At 40.5% G+C, this 22,264-nt stretch overlaps 1 protein-coding gene across 1 annotated transcript in view; it reads right to left on the bottom strand.

Moving 5' to 3' along the window:
- The window catches only part of PRMT3 (protein arginine methyltransferase 3), a 56,987-nt gene extending 47,093 nt beyond the window's left edge, over nucleotides 1-9,894 (bottom strand). Inside the window, exons 1-6 of the mRNA XM_030949164.1 lie at nucleotides 9,744-9,894; nucleotides 9,037-9,119; nucleotides 7,935-7,984; nucleotides 6,723-6,825; nucleotides 6,147-6,300; nucleotides 2,830-2,971 (exon numbers count right to left, since the gene is read on the bottom strand). Of these exons, the coding sequence (XP_030805024.1) occupies nucleotides 2,830-2,971; nucleotides 6,147-6,300; nucleotides 6,723-6,825; nucleotides 7,935-7,984; nucleotides 9,037-9,119; nucleotides 9,744-9,874 (663 nt within the window). The 5' untranslated portion in view covers nucleotides 9,875-9,894. The remainder of the gene's footprint in view (nucleotides 1-2,829; nucleotides 2,972-6,146; nucleotides 6,301-6,722; nucleotides 6,826-7,934; nucleotides 7,985-9,036; nucleotides 9,120-9,743) is intronic.
- Nucleotides 9,895-22,264: the final 12,370 nt, after the last annotated feature.

The raw sequence follows: 22,264 nt of genomic DNA, 5'->3' as shown, positions 1-22,264 counted from the left end.
ACACTTCTGTATGATAATATTGCAGAATTTACTGCAGCAAATGAAGCCAGCTGCCTCAGCTGGAGGAAAAATAAGGAACTATTTTATGGTTTCCTGATTCTGCCTTTTCTTTTGAATGTTTCAAAGATCTTAATACCTGTTCATCACTAACAAGGAACAGCAGTAATAGAGTGACAATATTACACCAACTTAAATAGAAAATTGTGAAAATTTGAATCACATGCTCATAAAATGTTTTGTATCATTTTGTTCTCTGACACCCCTGTGACATGGAGATTTCTGTAAAAAAAAAAAAAAGTTATGCATCACATTAACTTGGTTTTACTTCTGAACAAGTTGCAGATTTGCAATCCTGATGACAAGCTAGTAGTTAAAGCTATACAGCCCATTTGATGAAAGTCCAACACAGAAAATAAGTTTGATTGAAATACAACAGGGCCAGAGAAGCTGCAATATTTTCAGGCCTACAACAAAAAAGCCCACAGCATAGCTCAGTTTACCAGCAAGGTAATCTATTAAAACATTGATTCTCTTAACATGCATCAGCAGGTACACAAATTGACAGCCAAGTATAGGTTTTGGAGTTGCTGTCACAGTTCAAGTGTTACAGACAAAAAAATCAGCAATTTTTTGTCTAGTGTAAAAAATGCTGAAGTATAAAATCCCAGTACTTTTATTAAATCTAGAGGATTTTTCTACTACAGCAAGTTAAGAATTTCTACAAATAACAGATAAACAGAAATTTTCTACAGTGAGAAAGAACAAAGTCTATTTTAATAAAAGAACAAGATCAAAAAGAGTGACAAGAACATTTTTATGATAATAAAAATTTTGGACACAAAAAATTATTTTGAGGCTTGAAAATCCTAAAATCCAGCTCTAAGTACAATCACACACACAACCCAAACAAGCAGCTGGGGTTTATTTTAGAAAATGCTGCTTTAAAATCCTGCATAATTAATATTAATAACAGAACCATGACTCTTTAAAACCATATTGGTTTGCTATGATGTTCAGAGCAACTATTTTTAGTACTTCACCTCTACTGCAGTATATATTAGGATTTGCTGGGAGGACCAAAAAAGTGTAAAAATAAATAATCAATTGAGAAAGCAGCCAGCTGGAAAGCTTTCAGCCTTGCAGCCTGCCCCTCACATGGCTTCAGCACTGCCCCAACTCAAAGCAGCTGAAGCCACAGCCAAGCACTTTGGGACTCTATTCACCAATCCCCTTCTCCACTCAACTTTTCCATGTAATGCTTTCTTGGTTTAAGTAAAATGGTGAAAAAAATTATTAAGACGGCAGCCAAGAAATTCTCAAACAAAAAGGTAGAGTAAGGGAAACACCAGTGACTCGGCAAGTGTGAAGTAACACTATTCTTGCTCCACCTCTCAAGTATTCGCAGAAAAATACTCCAAATTGAAATTTTGTCTTACCAACCAGGCATATGGACAAAAAAGGTTTCAAGATGGAACAGTTTCAGAAATGGGCTTACAATTCAGACAACAAGACTGTTTTCTTAAAAATGTTCATGTAGTAAGCCAGTATGTTTATGTAAATAAGGTAAAAGGGGAAAAAAAATCAAAGTCAATGCCTTGCATAAAGAAAAAATTTCAATGTGCACACAATAAAAGTAATCCTTTTCCTATGTTTTGGAAAGTCAAAAGTCTTCTTAAAAGCATTCTGACAAAATTACCCTTAAATCAGTAAAACACAATTTGTACCAATCTCCTTGTGCAGAGATGCAGATTTACTGTAAACTTTATTTGCCAACAGAAAGGCTTCCTCATCCTATACCTACATTATCTCAAATGACAGCTTTATACAGCTGTAAAACCAAACACCTATCTTTTTATTTATCTTCAAGTTACATTTCTGTTGTATTTCTACAGACCATACATTTCAAAAACATTCTTCTAGTTCTGCAGCCATCCCTGAGCTTCTGTAAAATCTCCTCCCCTTAATAATAACCTCACAGCCACACTACTCTTAACACATATTCATGTGTATTTCTGCATTGGGGCCACTAAATGCTTTACAAAGCTGAAAGCTTTATATGCCAGCTGCAGGCACAAATTCACTTTGCAGCTCTGTATTCTGCCTTGAATTTAGACAGGAATTTTTATTTATTTATGCCTTAAAATGATAAAACTGCTTATAACTCTCACAACTATGACATTTTCTCTGAAAGGAAGCATTAAGACATTTTAATTTACAATTTAATTTTAAGCTGTTGGGCTTTGTGCTGTTTTTCTTATTTTAAAGTTAAAAGGGCATACATAGGTTTGCCTTAGAGAAGTTTTGAGCATAAACTTTTTTTAATCTTTAGCATATGAAAGGAACTGCTCCAGCATGTTCATGAACATGAGCATGTTCATTGTCATGCTATCAATACACCGAACCATGCACAAGTAAACATTTTCTGTTTACAAAGTGCAAGAGAAAACCACAATATTTGAGAAATGGTCTTGCCTAACAAATTTCAGTTATAAGGAAAATGTAAAACTGAAGAAAAATATTTGCTGTCTGTATTATGTTTTATCCTTCATGTTTTAAACAACAGGAAAAAGCTGCTTTTGGCAATGTATTGTACTATCAAGCATAACTGTGAATGATTTTCTGCTCCTAACGCTTCCCGTAAACAGAGCTTACACAAAGGAAATAAAACTGAAAAATGATCTCTTCGCCTAAGTGCCACCAAAACACCTCTCCTGGACAGAAAGGGTTAAAAATGCAGCTGCTCTGCAGTATATTTATGGGCACACAGCCCACTTCATTCCACCTCTCCTCTTTAGTCCCAGGAAGGTGCAGTGGCGATGACTTTCTGACCTTTAGCATCTCCTCGTGTATCCCATAATGCCCATAGGAGCTGAAGTAAACGCCATCCTCGTCCTCCTGAAGGTCTGCAACGGCGCTGCATGACGAGCTGCTCCTGACATCTGTGTTCATCACAAAGTCCTGAGCAAATTGTCTGTAATCAATTTGAAATATACCCTTGAGACGTGTTTATGGGACCATGAAAAGGAGGCTGGGCAGGGGGGGAGAAAGGGCTCGGGAGAAGACAGGAATGAATCCAGGCTGCCCTGGGGCTGGGCAACAACGGCAGCAGCTTTAGGTGTGCACATCCTCCCTCTGCAGGCTCCTCGCGGCTGCTGCAGCACCCCCAGCAAGCCCAGTTTTCTGCTGACAGCAAGCAACTATTAGCAGTGAAATACTGGGGGGTAGTTTCTATTTTTAAGGCAGAAGTATCTATTTTGAACTTGCTGGTATAAAAGCCAGCACTGCAGTGTCAAGGTGTTTCAGGCTGTGTAATGCAGATATGGACTCAATACAAAGAGCACAAGAACTGCAGCCCACACAACACTGGGTGACTACTGGAAGGGAGAAGGAAGCATTTTAAAACTGAGGCATTTGGGTGAAAAGAAAAAGAGCTTAAAATTCAATTTGTTACTTGAATTTTATGCTGCTCATTTCCCCTTTTCCCTGCTCTTGCACTCCTTCAACACATAAAGAAAGGCTGAGAGAGCTGGGATTGCTCAGCTTGGGGAAAAGAAGCCTCCAGGGTGAACCCACTGTGCCTCTTAGTTCCTAAAAGGGCTACAAGAAATAAGGACAGGGACTTTGGACATGGACAAATGGCTTTTAAACTCAAAGACTGTAGGTTTAGACTGGATATTAGGATGAAATTTTTCACTGTGAGGGCAGTGAGGCCCTGGCACAGGTTGCCCAGAGAAGCTGCGGATGTCCCTGGATCCCTGGAAGTGTCCAAGGCGAGGTTGGATGGGGCTCTGTGCAACCTGGGAGGTGTTCCTGCCCATGGCAGGGGGTTTGGAACTGGATGAGCTTTAAGGTCCCTCCTACTCAACCATTCTGTGATTCCATGTTCTCATTCCTCAAGCAGGTTTGATGACAAAATACACAAATCAAGGGGTTTATAATGAAAACACTATTAGACCTTAACAAGCAGATCATACTACACCCACAATGAAGTGAAAAAGCAAACACACTTCAGCCAGACAACATTCCTCCAGGGTCTACAGTCCAACAGCAACAAAAGCTGCATCCTAGACCAGTTCAAAGCCTCTGACACTCACCTTTAACAGCAATCATACTTTCTTAAATGGGAACTTCACATATAGAAACTGTAGGGAACAATCTCATTACCAATATCTTCCTTATAGAAGAACAAAACCAAAAATACTATTTCACTCCTGATATTTCAATTTCTTCCCTGCTCAGCTAGTTTGGATAGGGAAGAGAATATGGTAAGGGATTTTGTATTGAAATTTTCTAAGTTTCAGAAACTTCCTGTATTTTTTTACACAGAAATGATCTGGATCTTATTTTTAATACTGCTCTTTACCACAGTATTTGCATTTTCTTTACTTTTATACAAATATCTACATGATACAATTTGAAACTTTCATAAAATGGATTCTGTGACATACAGTTAAGTGTAATTAGCACTGTGTGAGATTTAAATTATTTAATTCAAAATTATTTAAGCCAATAGTTCCACTAATATATGCACGCAACATGAGCACCAAAGAAATTCCAAAGACAGAGCTGTCCTGCTGGCTTCTTAATCAAGAAAAAAGATAAGTAAAAACAAAAGCCATCACCTCTAAAGAGGTGACAGACTAAAAAACTCAGCATAAACAAGCTGTGCTCTTAAATCTCTAAGTTACATGTAAGGCTAGAGGTGATCTGATTTATAGAAATGTTACTGTCGTTATTTCACAGAGGTTTACCTGAAAGGGAGCAGACGATATTCTGTGCAATAACCTCCAGCATGAACCACTGAATTACAGCATTTAGACTACTACAATGCAACTGACTCATCTGTCCATAATTTAAAACTGTGCTGCTTCATCAGATCTACATCTGGCTGTTTTTGCTGCCAGCCAACCCCCGCTGAATTGAAGAGGTTGCATTGAGAAAGAAAAATAAAAGGCTCCCTCTTACAAGAGCAGATAACTTGATATACTTACTTCAAAAAAAATCTGTAAGCCTCACTGAAGTTTAGAGAGCTCAAAAGAAATTGCTACTGATAACCTGCAAGGGTTTTTTTGTTTTAAATGAAAATGAATGGAACATAAAAAAGCAAAAAGACACACAGAAAATACCCCCCAAAAATGTGTGTTTTTGAAGCACAATGATAAATTTCTTTAATTCTTGCTGTTCATGATCAATTTAAGCATAATGTACACAGAGACACCAGAAAAGCACTGTGTGCAAAATTCAAACTCACCTGAAGACAAAATGGATCCTTTTTGACACAAATAATTGTTCACAGCTGAGGGGATTTGAATACATTAAATATTCTGGTGTACTTAGTTACCTGTAGCTCCAAGTGTGTACTGTCAAAATGTACAACTAACACTCAAATGTATTTTACAATACAAGGGTTTTCTGATTAACTTCTCATGCAAAAGAACATGAATTATTTTTCCAGGTCTCTTAAATATAATTTCAGTTCCTCAGTGCCCAGTCAGTGTGATCTCATGCTTGTAGGGGATTTAAATGAAGTTTATATTTCCATGTTATCCATGAGCATCATCAACCCATATGCAGACCTCAAGACTTAGAAGTAGCTACAGGATGTCCTGACTGTATATTCTTACTACCCTCATCTGATACCAAAAATGAAAGTAGCTGAAAAAAGCTGATTTATTAATTTCACTGAGAGTTTCTCCAAACTGCAAATGAACTCCACTAACAACTACTGTTTGAAGCAAACTCTGAACATCTCTGGAGTCCTGTATTTAATTTGCCAGTCTCTCTCTCTTCTCCTGTGTGTGCATCCTCAGTGCTTAAATGCCTATCTAAAGAACTAACAGAAAGGTATCTCAAAAACAAATAGTAGTCTGAAGAAAAAAACCTGAGTGATGTGCTTGCTTAGCTCTTCTCCTAAGCATACTTTGTCCTTTCAATCTGTGCAGGTTTTTGTGCATTTTTTACCAACCATCTACAAGACATTTACTAACCATCTACAATAGACAAGTCAAACCTACAGTCCCACCCCAAGGTTTATTTCATAGTTACATTCTACTACTTCCTTCAACTTCTATTTGTCTTTGAACATGAACATCTTATATAATACACATCAAACAAAAACAGCCCAAAACTTTAGTTGAGACACTTACTTCATTTTCTGAAGATCATCCTGTGCTCTAGCCAAGGCTGCTTCTGCAGCTCTGGCTCTCTGTTCCGCGTGTTTTAATTGTTCAAGGAGCACCATGGTGTCACTTAAGCCATTAGAAGGCAAAACTTTTATAGGTTCACAAAGATCTTCTATGTCTGATGAAACAGGGAGGAAAAAGAATACCTACCAATCATGTTTATGATCTGTTTGCAGCAGATGCAAACACTTCATGCTATTTCTGTCTTTGGATGCTTTGTACAAGTTGGTTGTTTTACAAAAGGCACAACTGAATTTGACAGGGCTAACTACAAAACACAAGCCTAGGCAGAAGAAGAAAATATGCTAGGGTCTAAGTTAAGGCAAATAAATCCAGAATTCAGGCTTCCTTAAATACCAGTGTTTGATTATTTCTAGAAGAGACATTTGGTTTAGATATAATTAAATTAGATATAACTACTATGTGGACTTTCTCAGATACATAAATTGAGTAACAGTGACAACGCTTCACATGTCATGAACTCTGACAATACCACATTTACTCCTACAAAGCAGGAGTCATACTGAAGCAGTTATTTACCAAACTGAAGAAGGAGATCATCTTCAAGTTCTGGTTTCAAATATTCCTCTCCTTCCCAAGGCAGTGGGCTGGTGAGAGAACTCAAATATGCTCCAGTTGGTTTCTAGACAGGAGAAGAACATGTACACTAAGTTTCTTTGAAAACACCAGCCCTTCAATTTCACTCAAGAAAACAAGGCAATCTTTCACACAGTAAAATATGCAGGGTATTATTGAAGGAGCTTTGTAGTAAAGCCTGGGAAAGCCCAGGCAGCTCCAGGATCAAGGAATTCTGTGCAAGCAGTAATGTACAGCACATTGACAGATACTGAAGGATACCTGCAGGATTGCACTGCTCTCAGGAATCAAGTTCACTCAGGTGTTTGGCTAATCAAAAAATCCAAGATACTAATCCTGTCAGGTGTTCTTACATGACCAGTGCTGTAGCAACAGAAGTCAGAAACACTGTACTGTCTCTCCTGTTTCCATCCAGTTAATACTTGGTTAAGAAAAGAGAAGTCAGTTTTGGACTTCAGTTTTTGCCTTTCTGTGTACAGAAAGGCAAAAACTGCCTTACTCTATACAGTTATGCATTAAATAACTACTCGAGGATTTAAGATTTGAAGACTGAAGTAAAAACTACTTAGTAAGATAAGATGGTATTGAGTTTTAACCCAAACTTTATGGGAATAATGAAGGAGCAAAGTCACAAGACACACAAAATATACGAAGGCCTATCTTAAAACTGTAGGTTCCCATTAGCTTTCCTGACTCAGGTATAATTTTAGCAGAGTTTTAAGTTCTGTAACTTGAGGGATCAGCTATTGTCCTTACTAAGTAGGGGTCTGGCCAGCTCATACCCTCAGGAAAGGTTTTTACATCAACACACACGCAACAACTGAAAAACTTCAGTTCTTGAGAAGTGAACCCATTTCTGAAGTGAGACAGCAGAGTCAAAGGCCCAAAGAACCTGAATAAAACAAGATGATACTACAGGCTTTAAGCATATCTCAACATCCTCTTCTGAAAATAAAATTTCACATTAATTAAATATATTTACAATTAAAACAGCCTTGTATCTACATAAACAGATCAACAGCTACTTTAATTCCCATGACTTATTTTTTTAAAACTTCAATACAAAATCTCATGCAATTATTAGATTTGGGCAAACTGAAAGCACATCACTATTCTCCAGAGCCAGAACACAGAAGAAGTAGGTGGCACACCTACCTTTAATCTGATAAAGTTTATTAGTTTAATGTATCCATAAAAATCGAGTCCTGAGTGGGAAAAAAAAATGGAGAGCATTTGTATTACAGAAAAGACCACATGTTTTACAGTTATGTGAATACTAACTACCTGTTCAATTGGTAATTGTTTCAAACTTCCCCTTGGGTGTACACCACTACCTAGTGCACTCTTCCTATCTTAAGTTTGTCATCTGTGTTTTTCTTCTCTTTAGGACTAACCCAGGAAATCCTCACCCTCAGGGCAAATACATTTGCCACAATTTAAGAATGGAACACATCCAAATGGGAACTATGGGCAGGGATTTCATCCATTTGGCAAGCAAGTACATCAGGACAGCCACTCTTATGTCCTACCAGCTACCCTGATGACATTTTAGGCTGCTGTGCTCCCCTGTTCATATTCTTAGCTTTCTGCTTAAAAGAATGTAAACTGATGCTACTTACCAAGAATACCTACAAATATTGATTTAAAATTGCCACCTTGGCAAAAGTTATAGGAGTTTAACTGTGTTCCCTCCCCAGGAACAGCAAAGATAAACCCAAAATACTTTTTCTTGGATTTTAGACAGAAAACAGACCAGACTAGACCACAGGATATATAATGACTGCTTCAAGTGACAGCCAACCTTAAATTTGACTAAAAAGAATTTAACAGACATGGGAGGGAAAGCCTTCCTGTGATCACCTGAAGGACACAAGCCATGGGGCTCTGCTAAATACTGAGCCCAACAACAGCATCACTGGTCAGGCAAGAGCTCCCAGCAGATCAGATCAGATCAGATTAATCATGTAGTGACTGATTCAGGTCAATCAAGTAGGCAGTGAGGAATCAGCACAAGCCAGCAAAGATCAATCTCACTTTCGTCACTGGTTGAGAGCTTTACTGGTAGAAAAGGCATGCAGGAAGCAGCCAGCATAAAGAAAATGTATAAGCATTTTTCTACAATAGCTCATCTTATTCAATCTTGGAAGCTTCAACTGCGAACCAGGAGATCAGTTATAAACAAATTAATATTTGCAATTTATTTTAAAATGAGATACTCATACACAAAAGGAAACGACACATCATGCAAAAAACTTACCATGTTTCTGGATCACATCACTAACATCAAACTGATGCTCTGTTTTGCAGTGGGAGAACACAGCTTCAGCAGAACTAAACAACCTGTAAATAACAAACTATTAAATATGCAATACTGACACATTAAGTTCTAACTTATGAGTGCTACATGCTCTGTTCTGACTTACTGGGCAATTTCCTGCCTTTGAGAAAGGATGATCAAGCACTGGCTCACATGCCTCACAAAGCTTTTACCTAGTTTGTCAAACATCTTGAAACAAAAGCCAACGAACACAAAAATTTTGTTTAACAAAACCACAGGTCCTGTTAACTTCCAAACAGTGAGAGCAAAGCCTGCGTTAAACCTGAGATCTAAATACCACACCAACACAAGGTCGGAGGGGCAGTTTGATCGGCTGCATCGAAACAAAAACTCTCACCTCGATACTGGCCATGGGGAAAAGACGAAAAAGAAAAGAAGAGCCTCCACGCTGCTTCAGCACGAGGGAAGGGGATTACCACGCTACTCCCTCCTTCAATCCGAATCTAACACACGCTTGGCTCCACAGAGCCGTGTATGCGATCAGCACGCTACACAGAGAGGCCACAAAGCAGCGATTCCCGATTCCCGATCCCGCGGGCCGGGCCGAGCCCAGGCGCTCGTAGCGCAGCGCAGCGCACCCAGAGCAGTGCGCTCCTCACGGGGCCCCACGCTCCCCGTCCCCCCACCTGTCGCAGAAGAGGCAGCGGGTCTGCTGGGCCACGGCAGCGCCTTCCTCCTCCCCCTCCTCCTCCTCCTCCTCGTCCCAGGCGCCCTCGCCGTCGGACAGTTCGGGCATCTCCTCCTCCTCAGGATCCATGTCCCGCCGCCGCCCCGCGCGCGCCGCTTCCGGCGGCGGGGACGGAGCGGGGCCGCGCGCGCCCCCTGGCGCAGCCTCCGGCCGCGGCCGCGCTGAGGGGCCGGGCCGGCGCCATCTTGCGGGAGAGCGGGGCAGGGGGACAGAGGGACGGCGGGACTGTCCCTCGGCCATGGCCCCGTCCCTCAGCCGTCGCCCCCGTCCCTCAGCCGTCGCCCCCGTGCCTCAGCCACCGCCGCCGTGCCTCAGCCACCGCCCCCGTGCCTCAGCCATCGCCCCGTCCCTCAGCCACGGCTCCGTCCCTCAGCCATGGCCCCGCAGGAGGCGGCGGGGTTGCTCCGTGTTCCAGCACGGAGCAGGAATCCCGACGTCCGCGCCCGGCTTTTGGTGTCTCGCAGACGGCGCGGCTGCCATGGGATGGTTAAAGGGAGCAGCACGCGCTTTTGAATGTCAGCTTTTAAATAAGGTTTTTAGCGACTGACAGAACCGCAGAGTCACAGAAGCGATGAGGTTGGAAAAACCTCTGAGGTCATCGAGTCTGACCTGTGGTCACTTGACATTTTGGAATCAGAAAATGCAGTGCAACAAATTATTTTATAAAGCGTTCTCTCACTACCAGTATGCTCTTGAGTCCCCAGTTTGTAAATATTTCATTTACTTGCTTGCATAAATGCATCAAGGAAGCTCCTCATGAAAACTTTATCTGTTTCTCTCCCCCTTTTCCATTATGCTGTTTTCTGATACAGTATAAGCCTTGACCCAAAGAACTTGATAATATAAGAAGAAAAAATGTATTTCATGCCATGAAGATAGACAGAAGGAGCAGAAGATATCTAAACCTATGTCTTACAAAGATCTGTGATTATTTGCATCTCTTACAAACTGATCCTTTAAACCTGAGTAGAAAAATCAGGTTCAACTGATGTTACCTAAACATCAAACACCACCTTGTCAACCAGAGTGCCCACAAACTCGGATTTATTACCTGGTGTGCAACAAGCCAATAATGCACCCTCAAGAGGTGTCCATTATTTATTTCAGAGTTGCACAAGCCTGGGTGGTGTTCCACAAATAAAGCACACAAACTATCAGAACTTTTATTTATACATGATACACTATTTACACATTTCAGCAAAAGAATTAGTGTCCATTAGCCACAAGCTACATAGTTCTCTTATTAATTGGTATTCTATCTTTTATTGTTTAAAGATTCTCCTCCTCCTCATGTTGTTAGGCTGTGTGCTCACTCTTATTTGAGTTGGTGGTTTCTTGGTTTGGTGTTGTGAGTCCGTGATCTTCCCCCTCTGGAGTCACCTTTTGCCCAGCTGGAACTGATTGCAGCACAGTTGCTGAGTTCTCTTTATTCATTTCTTCCTTATCTTGGGGGTTCTGCCGCATGTCCTTATGGCCCGTAAATTCTGCATTCTCTGTGTCCACTATCAGGGGTATGTCCTTCTTCCCAAGCTTTAACCTCCCCCCAGGTCTGAGATCATTTCCACCCCTAAACCTTAACAAGGTAATTCTACCAACAAGTAATTTGTTTTTCTAACACCTGGAGATCCCTTAGAGCTAGTTAGTGGCTCTCCCACCAATTAGATCTCCCTTCTTGTTGGTTAGGCTTGAAGGTATGCGAAGATCAAATGTTATAGCACATCCTTTCCTAATGAAATTTTACATATTCCACATTTTGCAACACGACCTTGGCACTAAGTGCCACATTCAGTCTTTCCTTAAACACCCCTAGGGAGAGGTGTTTAAGGAGTCCACCACCATCCTGGACAACCCATTCCAATGTCTAGTCACCCTTTCTGTGAAGAAATTCTTCCTAATGTCCTTTATAACTGAGATCTCATTAAAATGCAGAAGCTAAAAAGTGGTTAAAAAACAATATAGAAAACCAAAGCTTGAAGCTTTTCGCTTGAAGAACACAGTTAGCACCTGATGTCCAGTTGGGTTACTGAAGCTCCTTCATTTTCTCTCTATTTTGTGCCTGACAGAAGCACATATTTGTTTCTCTTTAGAAACAAATGGTGCTGGTTCCCATGGTTCTCCTAAGCAGGATGTGATGGGGGAAATGTTGAAGCTGGAATTTTTACAATTTGTACCCTCAAAGTGTCTAAGTTAATATCTGTGCTACTACAAATATTTCCAAAAATAAGGAAATTACTATTTCACCTGGAACCTGACTACTTTATATAATGGCAGGGGCAGAGATAAGCTCTGCATCCTGCTAGAACCGCTCTGAGTCAGGTGTTTGTGCAGTGTTTATTCCCTAACAGGACATACTTTAAAAATCTGCTATATCTCATTGCTGCTGTTAGTCAGGTGTGCCTCCCTAGGCACGCATATTTTTAAATGAGTGTCGGCCTGATTTTTTAAGATTTCTAAGCCTTCTGATGTTTACATTCTTGTAATGAACTTTCTCATGCACTTTATGTAAATAACTTATTGTTTTGCATTCTTTTATGGAAGAGGAGAAATTTGATGGACTCTTGGTCTGTCCAGTGTCATTGCAGAGGTGGCAGTGTCACCCTCCAATCCACTGTCACTTTTGGAACTCTATAAATGTTGGAGGCAGAAATTAAAAAGCCCTTTTTACCTTGAAAAGAGCAGCAGGTCGGCATCATGTTATTTCGTGTCCTATAGTGACAAATGACATCTTGTACTTTTGGATCAAATTGGTTATTTGTGAGTAGGTTAAAAAGTTAGTGAAGTTTGCAGGCCTCTGTGTTGGCACTTTGATTCAGGAGACCGAACATATCTTTAAAAGCTGATTTGCCAAACTCCCTCACTTACTATGCTTTGGTGCTTGGTGTGGTCACACCACACATCAAATGGGTTCCTTTTCCAAATGAAACTACCTGGCTGCTCCAGAGCTGCCATCACAGGAACAAACTACAGCCGCTAGCCTGAAGTGAAAATCTCAAAGGTACCAGGTACTGGATTTTCGCCACCACATGTTTTGCTACACTTTTGCCACACTGCTCACCAGGTCAGACATGGCGATAGTTTCTTCCCTTTCCATCTAGTTTTTCACAAGAAGTTAATCTACATTACACCTAAGTAAGTTTGCTGACCACACTAAACTGGGAGGAACTGTCAACTCCCTTGAGGGCAGAGAGGCCCTGCAGAGAGACCTGGAGAAATCAGAGAAGTGGGCAATCACCAACTGTGTGGCATTTAACAAGGCAAAGCACCAGATTCTGCCCTGGGGATTGGGCAGGCATGGCTGTGTCTATAGACTGGGGAACAGAGCAGCACTGCAGAAAGGGACCTGGGGTCCCGCTGGATGGCAAGCTGAGTGTGGGTCAGCAGTGCCCTGGAGCCAGGAGAGCCAGCCCTGTCCTGGGGACATCAGGCACAGCTGGGAGGGCCAGCCCTGTCCTGGGGACATCAGGCGCAGCCTCCCAGCCAGGCAAGGGAGGGATTGTCCCCCTCTGCTCTGAGCTGGAGCAGCCTCACCTTGAGTGCTGGGGCAGTTTTGGGTGTCACAATATGAGAAAGACATGAAGCTGTCAGAGAGTGTCCAAAGGAAGGCCATGAGAATGGTGCAGGGTCTGGAGGGGAAGCTGTGTGCGCAGCAGCTGAGATTACTTGGTCTGTTCAGCCTGGACGAGACTGAGGGGAGATCTCACTGCAGTTAAAACTTCCTCGTGAGGGGACAGGACTCAAGGAAACAGCATGAAACTGAGTCAGGGGGGTTTGGGTTGGATGTCAGGAAAAGGTTCTTCACCCAGAGGGTGGTTGGGCACTGGAACAGTGCAGGGCAGTGGTCACAGCACCAAGCCTGGCAGAGTTCAGGAAGCATTTGGACAGTGCTCTCAGACACATGATGTGACTCTTGGGGTGATCTGCCCAGGACCAGAAGCTGAACTTGATGATCCTGATAGATCCCTTCCAATTCAGAATTCTATGATTCTACGAGACTTATTTTACAAAGGCTGACTCTGCAAGAGCACTCGATATGTAGCTCTGTGTAAGGGAAGGTACCAAGTGTTTGTTAATATATTATAATCATTGCTCAACAGAATGACAGTCAGCATTATCATCATCTTTGCAGCTTTTGGTCATTTGTAGGGGGGTGTAAACAAGAGTCTGATTGTCATCTCATTTTTAGAATGCAAATTCAGTAGTGTTTGCTGAGTATAAAAGCAAAGAGATTTGACTTGATTAGTAACAAATTTTTTTAAAAAAAGAGTGGGATACAGGATTCAGGAAAGAAACATGAAAATCTGATTTTTACTTGTCTGGATTACAATTCCTGATCTCACAAGCTGTACTTGTGTATCTGTCCATATATCTTAATTTTCCCTTTCGCTCTCCTACCTCTCAAAGCTAACAAAGACTTTTAAGTGTGGTACTAATTAAACAGATTAGGCTTGCTTAGTTATAGGTAAATCCAGAGGGACATGAAAAACCTCAATTTGGAAACTGGTTTTAGATAAGACCAGAATGCCAAATTTGAAGAAGGGTCTAAGAGCTACTGAGTCAGACTCCTTCACAAATTTCGTCCTGTACTTTTAAAAAATCCTATATCCATTCAGACTTCTACAGGTATGAGAAGATACCACCAATTTTGCAAACACTGCTTCGTGGTATGAACTAAGTGCTTCTCATGGAATTTTTTTTCCTGTATAGCAATTCAGTACTACCCAATGAATTAGAATTAGCGCAAAATGCTAGCAAAGTGCTGCATTCCCTTAGTGTACAGAGGAAATCTAGCCAAGTCAGATGTTCCTACCTTATGCCCCCTAAGTAGGATCCAATCCCTTGAAAGAAACAGAAGTGATGCAGAATGATAAAACACAGTTTCCCTCTACTCTTGCCCAAGCAGTTGGGAGCAGAAATAAAAGCTGCTGCTCTGTCAGCAGCACCCAGGCTGATAGCAGCAAAAGCAGAAACAGCAGCTTCTTTGTGTTTGACTGAAATTCTGCTCTCCCCCCTCCCGCCCCCGAGGGGCAAGGGGTCACTGATTGCATAGTCTTTGCTCCATTGCACACCCTCAGCTATTGTGGAGTCCCCTCGGAGAGCACAGGCTGAATGTGCCACACAGCCTTGTAACCGAGCCTTCTTTTTTATTGTTCTGGGAATTAAGATTCTCAATAAATGTAAAGCACCTGTTTGTTTGGGTCACTGTATGTAACATGTTGGGTGAGGACTGTATGAAATCTGCAGCAGAAATATGTAACTTACATTGGTACCTATTGAAATATGATCATCTTTGTTACAATCTCCTAATCCTTGTAAAGGGATTTGCATGGTACAGGAAGATTTACAATGTAATGGATTACTATTTCATAATCTGGGCCAAGGGGAAGAAACTTCAAATATTTGCTGGGTTTTTTTACTGCATTTCAAAATTTTTCAGTTCTGGAAACACAGCACTGGGGAGACTGTTGGAGGGTGTTCACACACAAAATATGGTATCGACATATCACTTGTTTCATCTGGATTTCCAAGCACGTGTAACTTTATTCTCTACCTGCGTCACTTTTTTGTGGCTCCTGTGCTTGTCGTAATTCAAAACCAAAGAAATATGTTAATAGAAATTGTGTAGGGAAAAAAAAAGGTATTTTTTAACAAACTATTATTAAATGGCTATGACTTTACCCTGTGTAAAATATATTAGAAAAAAAAAAGAGAGAGCAGATTTTAAAAATTCATATTAACGCACCAAATTATTTCTTAGTTGTGTAGTCAGAGTTGTGTTTTTTAAATTTTAACCACTCAAGGTCATCAACAGAGCAGACAACAGGTCACAGCCATGAAACTCAAAACTAAAGACAATTTTTCAGAAGCATTTTCTATCCAGAAAGTCCAAACTGTCCAAAATTTTGTTTTATACTCCTTGGATACTAAAGGCGGCCTGCTACATGTAAGTGCCAAGAATGACACTTCCAAAAGCTAATACACTTATATTCAGTCCTCCCACCCCAGTTTGTTGCATTTTTATTCATTCAATGATGAAAGCTCTCTTTAGCCAGCAGTCTAAAACAGACAGTGGCTTTTTCATTGAGCCTTTAAGATGTGTGGATGAACACAAAGCTATCAAAGGTGTGTTTTTCCTCACAAAGCCGTCACTTCCCCACATCACACAGCAATGAAAAGCGCAGGTCCAGAGGCCTTAGGTGCAACAGGACCAGGTGCAGAAACCTCACCTTTTGCAGAATGGTATCCCTGCAGGTAAAACATCAGTAATGACAGTTAGCTCTTAACCCTTTATTGCCTTCACAGCCAAAGGCTGAATTCAGAATCTGTTAAAATAATAAAAGCTTGGAAAGAGTTAGATGAAGTATAAATCAGAACATGTGAGTGCCAGTTTGTATGCAGAGGGAATGAACCGTAGTCAAAAGGTGTTTTTTATAATAAGGAAAAGTTAGTAGTATTGAAAGCGGAATTGCTATTCTGAATTTAAATGCTCAGTCAGCTTAAAAGTCTCATAAAATGATAACCATATTCCTCTTAGTATACTAAGATAACTGACTGAGGCATTTTTTATCTGGGCAAAGCCCATCAGACCATTTGTAGGGCTCACCCTCAAACCAGGCTTAGGCTTAAGATTGAGAGAGAAGGTAAGCCTAGATCTGGAGCTGAAGTGGGGCTGGAAAGGGCTGCCAAAGGAAAGTATGGGCTGCAAAACAAAACTTATCTGGACAGGGGCAGGTTTTGGATTGTTGGGTTTTTGGTTTTGGGTTTTTTTGTGGGGGAGTGGGTGGCAGGGAAGGGGTGTTATTTACTTGGGGGATTTGGGTTTGTTGTCGTTGTTGTTTAGTTTTTAACAAAAATTCACCCTGGAATTAGGTTTAGGGTTATATTACAAAGTGTGGGACTCAGTATGTTACACACACCTTTATACCTCTACAGAAGTGCCTCCATAAAATGTGCATCATGGAGCAGCTTGAGGAAAATGGGATCATTTCAGATGCTACAGGTCACTGGAATCCAACTGAGATCTCTCCAAACAGGTAATGTTACAAAAAGAATGAGATACTTAGAAAATCACTGATCTCAGGGTTACATTGACTGTTTCTGTCCAAAGGGTAAAAGCAGATAAAAGAATTCATAAGCACGTTGAGGATAAACCATTGTTCACAGAGATAGCATCTGTAAGCATCTCAAACTTTTCTGTCTCATAATATTTGTGTTTCTACAGGGAAAATGCCTGTTTTCTACAGGGAGTAAATGAACTTGGAGTAAATGAACTTAGAGTAAATGATTGTGCAGAAAAACTACAAGAAAAATCCTATCCCAGTTTGAAGCAAAATGAAGCATTTACCTTAGATCACATCTTTACAATGAAAATATATGAACTTTTTTCATCCACAGTAAGAAAACAAGCAAAGACAGGTGGCATTCTGATAATTCTCATAATTTGGCATTTCAGTCAAACTAGCAGAACTGTGAGAGCTGTGCATTAAAAACAACCCCCCAAAAGCAACTATTTGGCCCTTAACTTTTTTTTATAGTATCTGCAAGATGATTAGTGTCACAAGAGTGGATGTCAGGCATTTAGCAAGCTTTGGAAGGAAATAAGTAGACAAGTTACCTGGGGAAAAAAAACCCCTTCTTGTGTAGGGATGAGCATCTGCAAGGTTATGTCCACCAGAGCTGACCAAAGAGTGGAATCTTGAAGTGTGTGAGAAAAAAGAAAGGAGAAAATTGTTTGAGCTGGAAATTTATAAATCCTAAATGAAAGGAGCATTAGGATGTATGTGTATAGCTTAGTGCCTGCATTTGCAAGGGCTTAATAAGAACAGAAATGAAATGCAAGCAGAGGAAGACTATGAAATTTTGTAGATTATGGGAGAATAGGGACTAACAGAAGCCAGTGATACTTATCAGGTCTATTACACATGCAGTGAAAATTATTTACCTGAGTGTGCACTAGATCACAGCTGATCCCATTACCTCCATTTTGACAAGTGTAACAAAAATACAACTATTTATTTGTTCAGCTTCACTTTCCCTGGGTTGGGATTGCCTCAAAAGAATGAGGAACAACATTGATGATCTTGGGCAGCAAAAACCACTTAGAATTCAGAGATAGAAGCATTCAGAAAGTAGACTCAGGCACAATATCTGTTTACCCTCCTTTTCTCGCAAAATTATTTTTAATTTTGCAACAAAGATGGAAGAAGGTGCTTATTCATCATGTTGCATTTTTTTTTTTTAAATTTTGTGGTTAACTGGGATGAATTCAGTTCATTGCTTCCAGCAAAGGATGTACTATTTTACTTTCATTTCTATGTCTAGAAATCCAGAGTTACTTTTACAATGATTATGACAACACACAGATTTGGAATATTTCAAGAATTCAGGATCTTGAAAGATTTATTGCAACAGTTCAGTTAAATCTTTGTAGAGGAAATACAAACACAGGATTTTTTTCATGTTAATAATATTGAAAAGACAGTTACTATCTCTTGCTGTAAACTTCTAGTGAAAACTTTGCAGGAGAAGATATAAGGCAGCTTAGGAAAATTATTTTCTCAGACACAATCCGGATACCTCAAAGATTTTTACACCCAGAGGTGTAAAGAATGTAGGGAGGAGGAAAAAGAATTTCTTACCCTGCATGAAAAATATAAGTAAACAATAGCAAAATATAACTGTGCAATCAAAGCATTTTTAGAGCAGGTAAACTAAAATATTATGAGTCTGACAAGAAATCATTAGGTAGCATTAGCTAGTGTTTCCATTTCTGTGCCAGTTTGTTTCAGGTTCTCTCTGTCTAGATTTTTGTTGACAAATTTTAACCTCATTTTCAGTTCATTTCGTTGAAAAAAAAAAACCTCCTAACATAAAAATGGAAATATCCTTCAGTAAAACTGCAAATTTTCCTGATAAATATTAATTCCTGCTTCTTTAAAAGGTGCTTATTTGAGGTATTATGAGTAGTAGCTGTGTGTTAAATCTCCCATTCTTTGTACCAGCTTCTTTAAAAAAAAAATAAACCAGCCAATGAAAAGTGCCTAGACTGACGCTGTCTCCCTCGGTTAATCCAAGGCCAGCAGAGGGATAATTTGATTAAACTGAGACCCTAATTTATTTAGCTTTAGTTCTGGATCAACCTCTTCTTAATAGAGTGCTGTCGTCTCCAATTGTTTGATGAAAATTAAAGTGACATAAATACCATGGGACTTTTTCAATCTGATTAGTCAGCTAACTTGCATCAATACTACCCCAGCCATCAGGCGCTGGCGTCCTTCCTTTCACCAGCCTCACTAACAACTGACAAGTTCTCCTTGAAGCCTGGGCACCCACGCTGCCACTCAGACCCCCACACTTAACCCATCATCCCTCCTCAATGGGTCCTGTTTGACAAGGTGCCCACACCTTTTTTCCATTGCTGTTCATCAGACAAAGCTAAATATTGTTTTATTAGCAATCAATAGCCTGTTAATCCCAAACGATTTCACAAATCCACTGGGCTCTCAAGCTGATTAGAAACGTTTGGGTTGTTTTTTTGGGTTTTTTTTTGTTTTTTTTTTTTAAGCTGCTAAATTTTAGATCTCTCCTCCCAACCCTCACACTCTGATATGGCACATTGTAGCTGGTAAGCAAAGCCACAAAAGCAAAAGAGGTCTGTTGTTTTAATGTTGCCTTTAAGTAGACATTTGCAAATGTTTCACAGTTTAAACATGAGGAAGCCTATGCCACCAAACCCTCAGCACATTTACTGGCTCCTCCACTTTCAATCCATCAGCTTGAAACATAAGAATACAAGACCTCCTGAGCCTTCCCTTTTCTTTTTACAGCAATATGGTAAAATCTTGCTTAGTCTGTGGGCTGGGGCACTAGGGAGTGAGAGAAGTAAGCTTCTTTGACTTACAATATCTAAAATGCTAACAAAGCAGCTGTTGCACTGTTGAGCCTTGCTGAATTCACCTCCAAGCCACAGACACAGGCTGGGATGTTACCTGTGTGTGCATGGTGACTCACAGACAGATCTTCTGTGAGGCACAAGTGGAGCAGCATTACAAACACAGCTCATCTTGGATTTACTCATCCTCACTGCCTGCCTGCCTTTGCCCTGGGGACATTGGGTATGAGAGCTGGTAATCCAATGGCACTTCACTCAGGTGGTGCAGGACAATTCAGGATTAAGGCAGACAGGCAGTGTCCATAGGCACACCCTGAGCCTCTGAAGCACCCAGGGACACAATGCTGACTCGGTGAGCTGGCTTTGCAAGTCTGGGTTTTAGTCTGGGTTTTACTCCTCTTCCCCCTGCTGAATTGTTCCTGTAGATGTGCTCCCTCTACAACAACAAGGAAGGAAGGGCTGTGGGCAAGCTGATGCCTCAGCCATGTTGCACATACCCTGCCTGAAACAAGTCTTGAAATGGGTGGTCTTGAGTCTTCAGTACAAGGTAGTTAACTCGAGGAAAAGTTCTTGTTGGCTTTCAAGGAGTTAACTAAAAGTAAAAAATGAACTGACACACATTTTATGCTCTTTGTGCAGGGACTTAACATACCCAAGCTGCATCTTAAGTAGAAGTGGAAAAGTTATTTCAGCTGATAAAATCCTCTGGAAAGTCTGTTGAAACAAAACATAGATTTCCTAAGTCATCAGCCTTGACAACAGGGTCCTAGTTCTGAAACAGACTGAAGATGTAAAGTCTCAGAGGCAACATCTCAGATCAGGGACTTTCAAAAGTCAGCTCAGTTACTTTGAGCATATCTACTTGGAAAGTAATGTTAAAATAGCTCTAAATTTGGCTGTCCAGTAATTGTTTCAAATGAGTCTTCCATATAAGCTCAAGTCTTTTACAGGCTCTTCTCCAACTCTTCTTTCAGCAACTTCTTCTGTCAGGACATATCTATCCTATGGAAAATACTCATCAAAACAGTGGAACATACAAACAAAAACCCCCCAAAACACCTACTCATCATTTTCAAAAGAGGCTGACCTGTTAAATCTCAGCCATTTAAAATGGAACATGTAACTTTCTGCCAACCTAAATAAAGCAGCAACTGTGTATTACTCTTTCTTTGGTTAATGTGCATGACCCTGTTGCATTTGCCAGTGGTAAAAAAAAAGCCACAAATGTTGGAGAATGTTTTTCAGTTTTGTATTTTTAACAATAAGAATTAACAGGAAACAGTAGTAAAATCAATACTCACTCCAGTAAGTATTTACTGTGGTTTGCAATTCCTTTCCAAATCCTCTATTTCTGAGGCCAGTGATAGTAACTTTAGAAAATGATTGTTGATTGAAGATCTGAACAACCCTACTGCTCTCAAATTCTAGCATAAAGGAACATATATTTTGTTTCAGGCTGGCTGTTCTGCACAGCAACTCTCATGTAATTATTTTTATTTTGAAATTTTAATTATTTCTGCAGATGTACTGTGCGATAGCCTGTGCTGTTTGAAGGAGAAAAAGAGTTTACTCCTTGTTCATAGAATTATTTTTGTGTAACAACATGAGAAAAATGCCATTGATACCTAATCTTCACCTAGGCATTCTGTAAAGATTAATTGAACATCTGAAAACATTTAGGGAATGAAAGCTGAAACCTTTTCTTTGACAGTGCAGTGAGAAACACACCGTCTTCATAAAGAAGTAGTAAGGACTGGAAATCAGGAAGATTTGCTCTGTGGGTTCTGGGTATGTCCTGACTGCAGCAGTCTCTGCCAGCCAGCTCAGACGAGGAGAGGAGTGCATCCAGGTCAGCCTGAAACTCCAGACTCTTTTATTTACCATGGACAGAAGGCTTTTCTGTTCTTGCACAGAGTACTTGTCTTGAAAGTTCCATAATGTTTTGCTTTTAATGCACTGCTTTTTATAGGAAAAAGTAGTAAATTAATGAAGTTACTCAGGAAAGCAGAAGATACACTTTTTCTGTCTGATCTATATTAGTGCAAGGTCACAACCTCAACTGTATGTCAAGACTGCGGTGGCTTCATCTATCAAAGCATTTTGTTTTGTGTTGGAGCAGCACTGGAGGTTTGAAGTGATCCCATTTCTGATTTTTCATTTGGATCTGCAGACCCCTTTTGGTGGATGCACACTGCATTCTTTTCAGAAGAGAATGAGACAGAGTCTCCACTGTAGATGCACACCAGATTTGCTCTGCAGCTGAGCTAAGGGTCTGAACTTCTTGTTTTGACAGCTCCAAACCACAAGTGTGGTGCAGATAGTGAGCCCAGGGCACCAGACCAAATCTGATCTGGATTATAAATCCCTTGATTTTAGAATCATAGAATGGTTTGTGTTAGAAGGGATCTCCAAAGATCATCTAATCAAACCTGTCTGTAATGAGCAGGAGCACTAGACCAGGTTGCTCAGGCCCCCATCCAACCTGGCCTTGATGTTTCCAGGGATGGGGCATCTACATCCTCTCCAGGCAACCTGTCCCACTGTTCACCACCCCCATCACAAAACATTTC

The sequence above is a fragment of the Camarhynchus parvulus genome, chromosome 5 (genome assembly GCF_901933205.1).
Source record: "Camarhynchus parvulus chromosome 5, STF_HiC, whole genome shotgun sequence".
Taxonomy (NCBI): domain Eukaryota; kingdom Metazoa; phylum Chordata; class Aves; order Passeriformes; family Thraupidae; genus Camarhynchus; species Camarhynchus parvulus.
The sequence above is the reverse complement of the archived record's forward strand: the minus strand, read 5'-3'. Positions and strand labels throughout refer to the sequence as shown.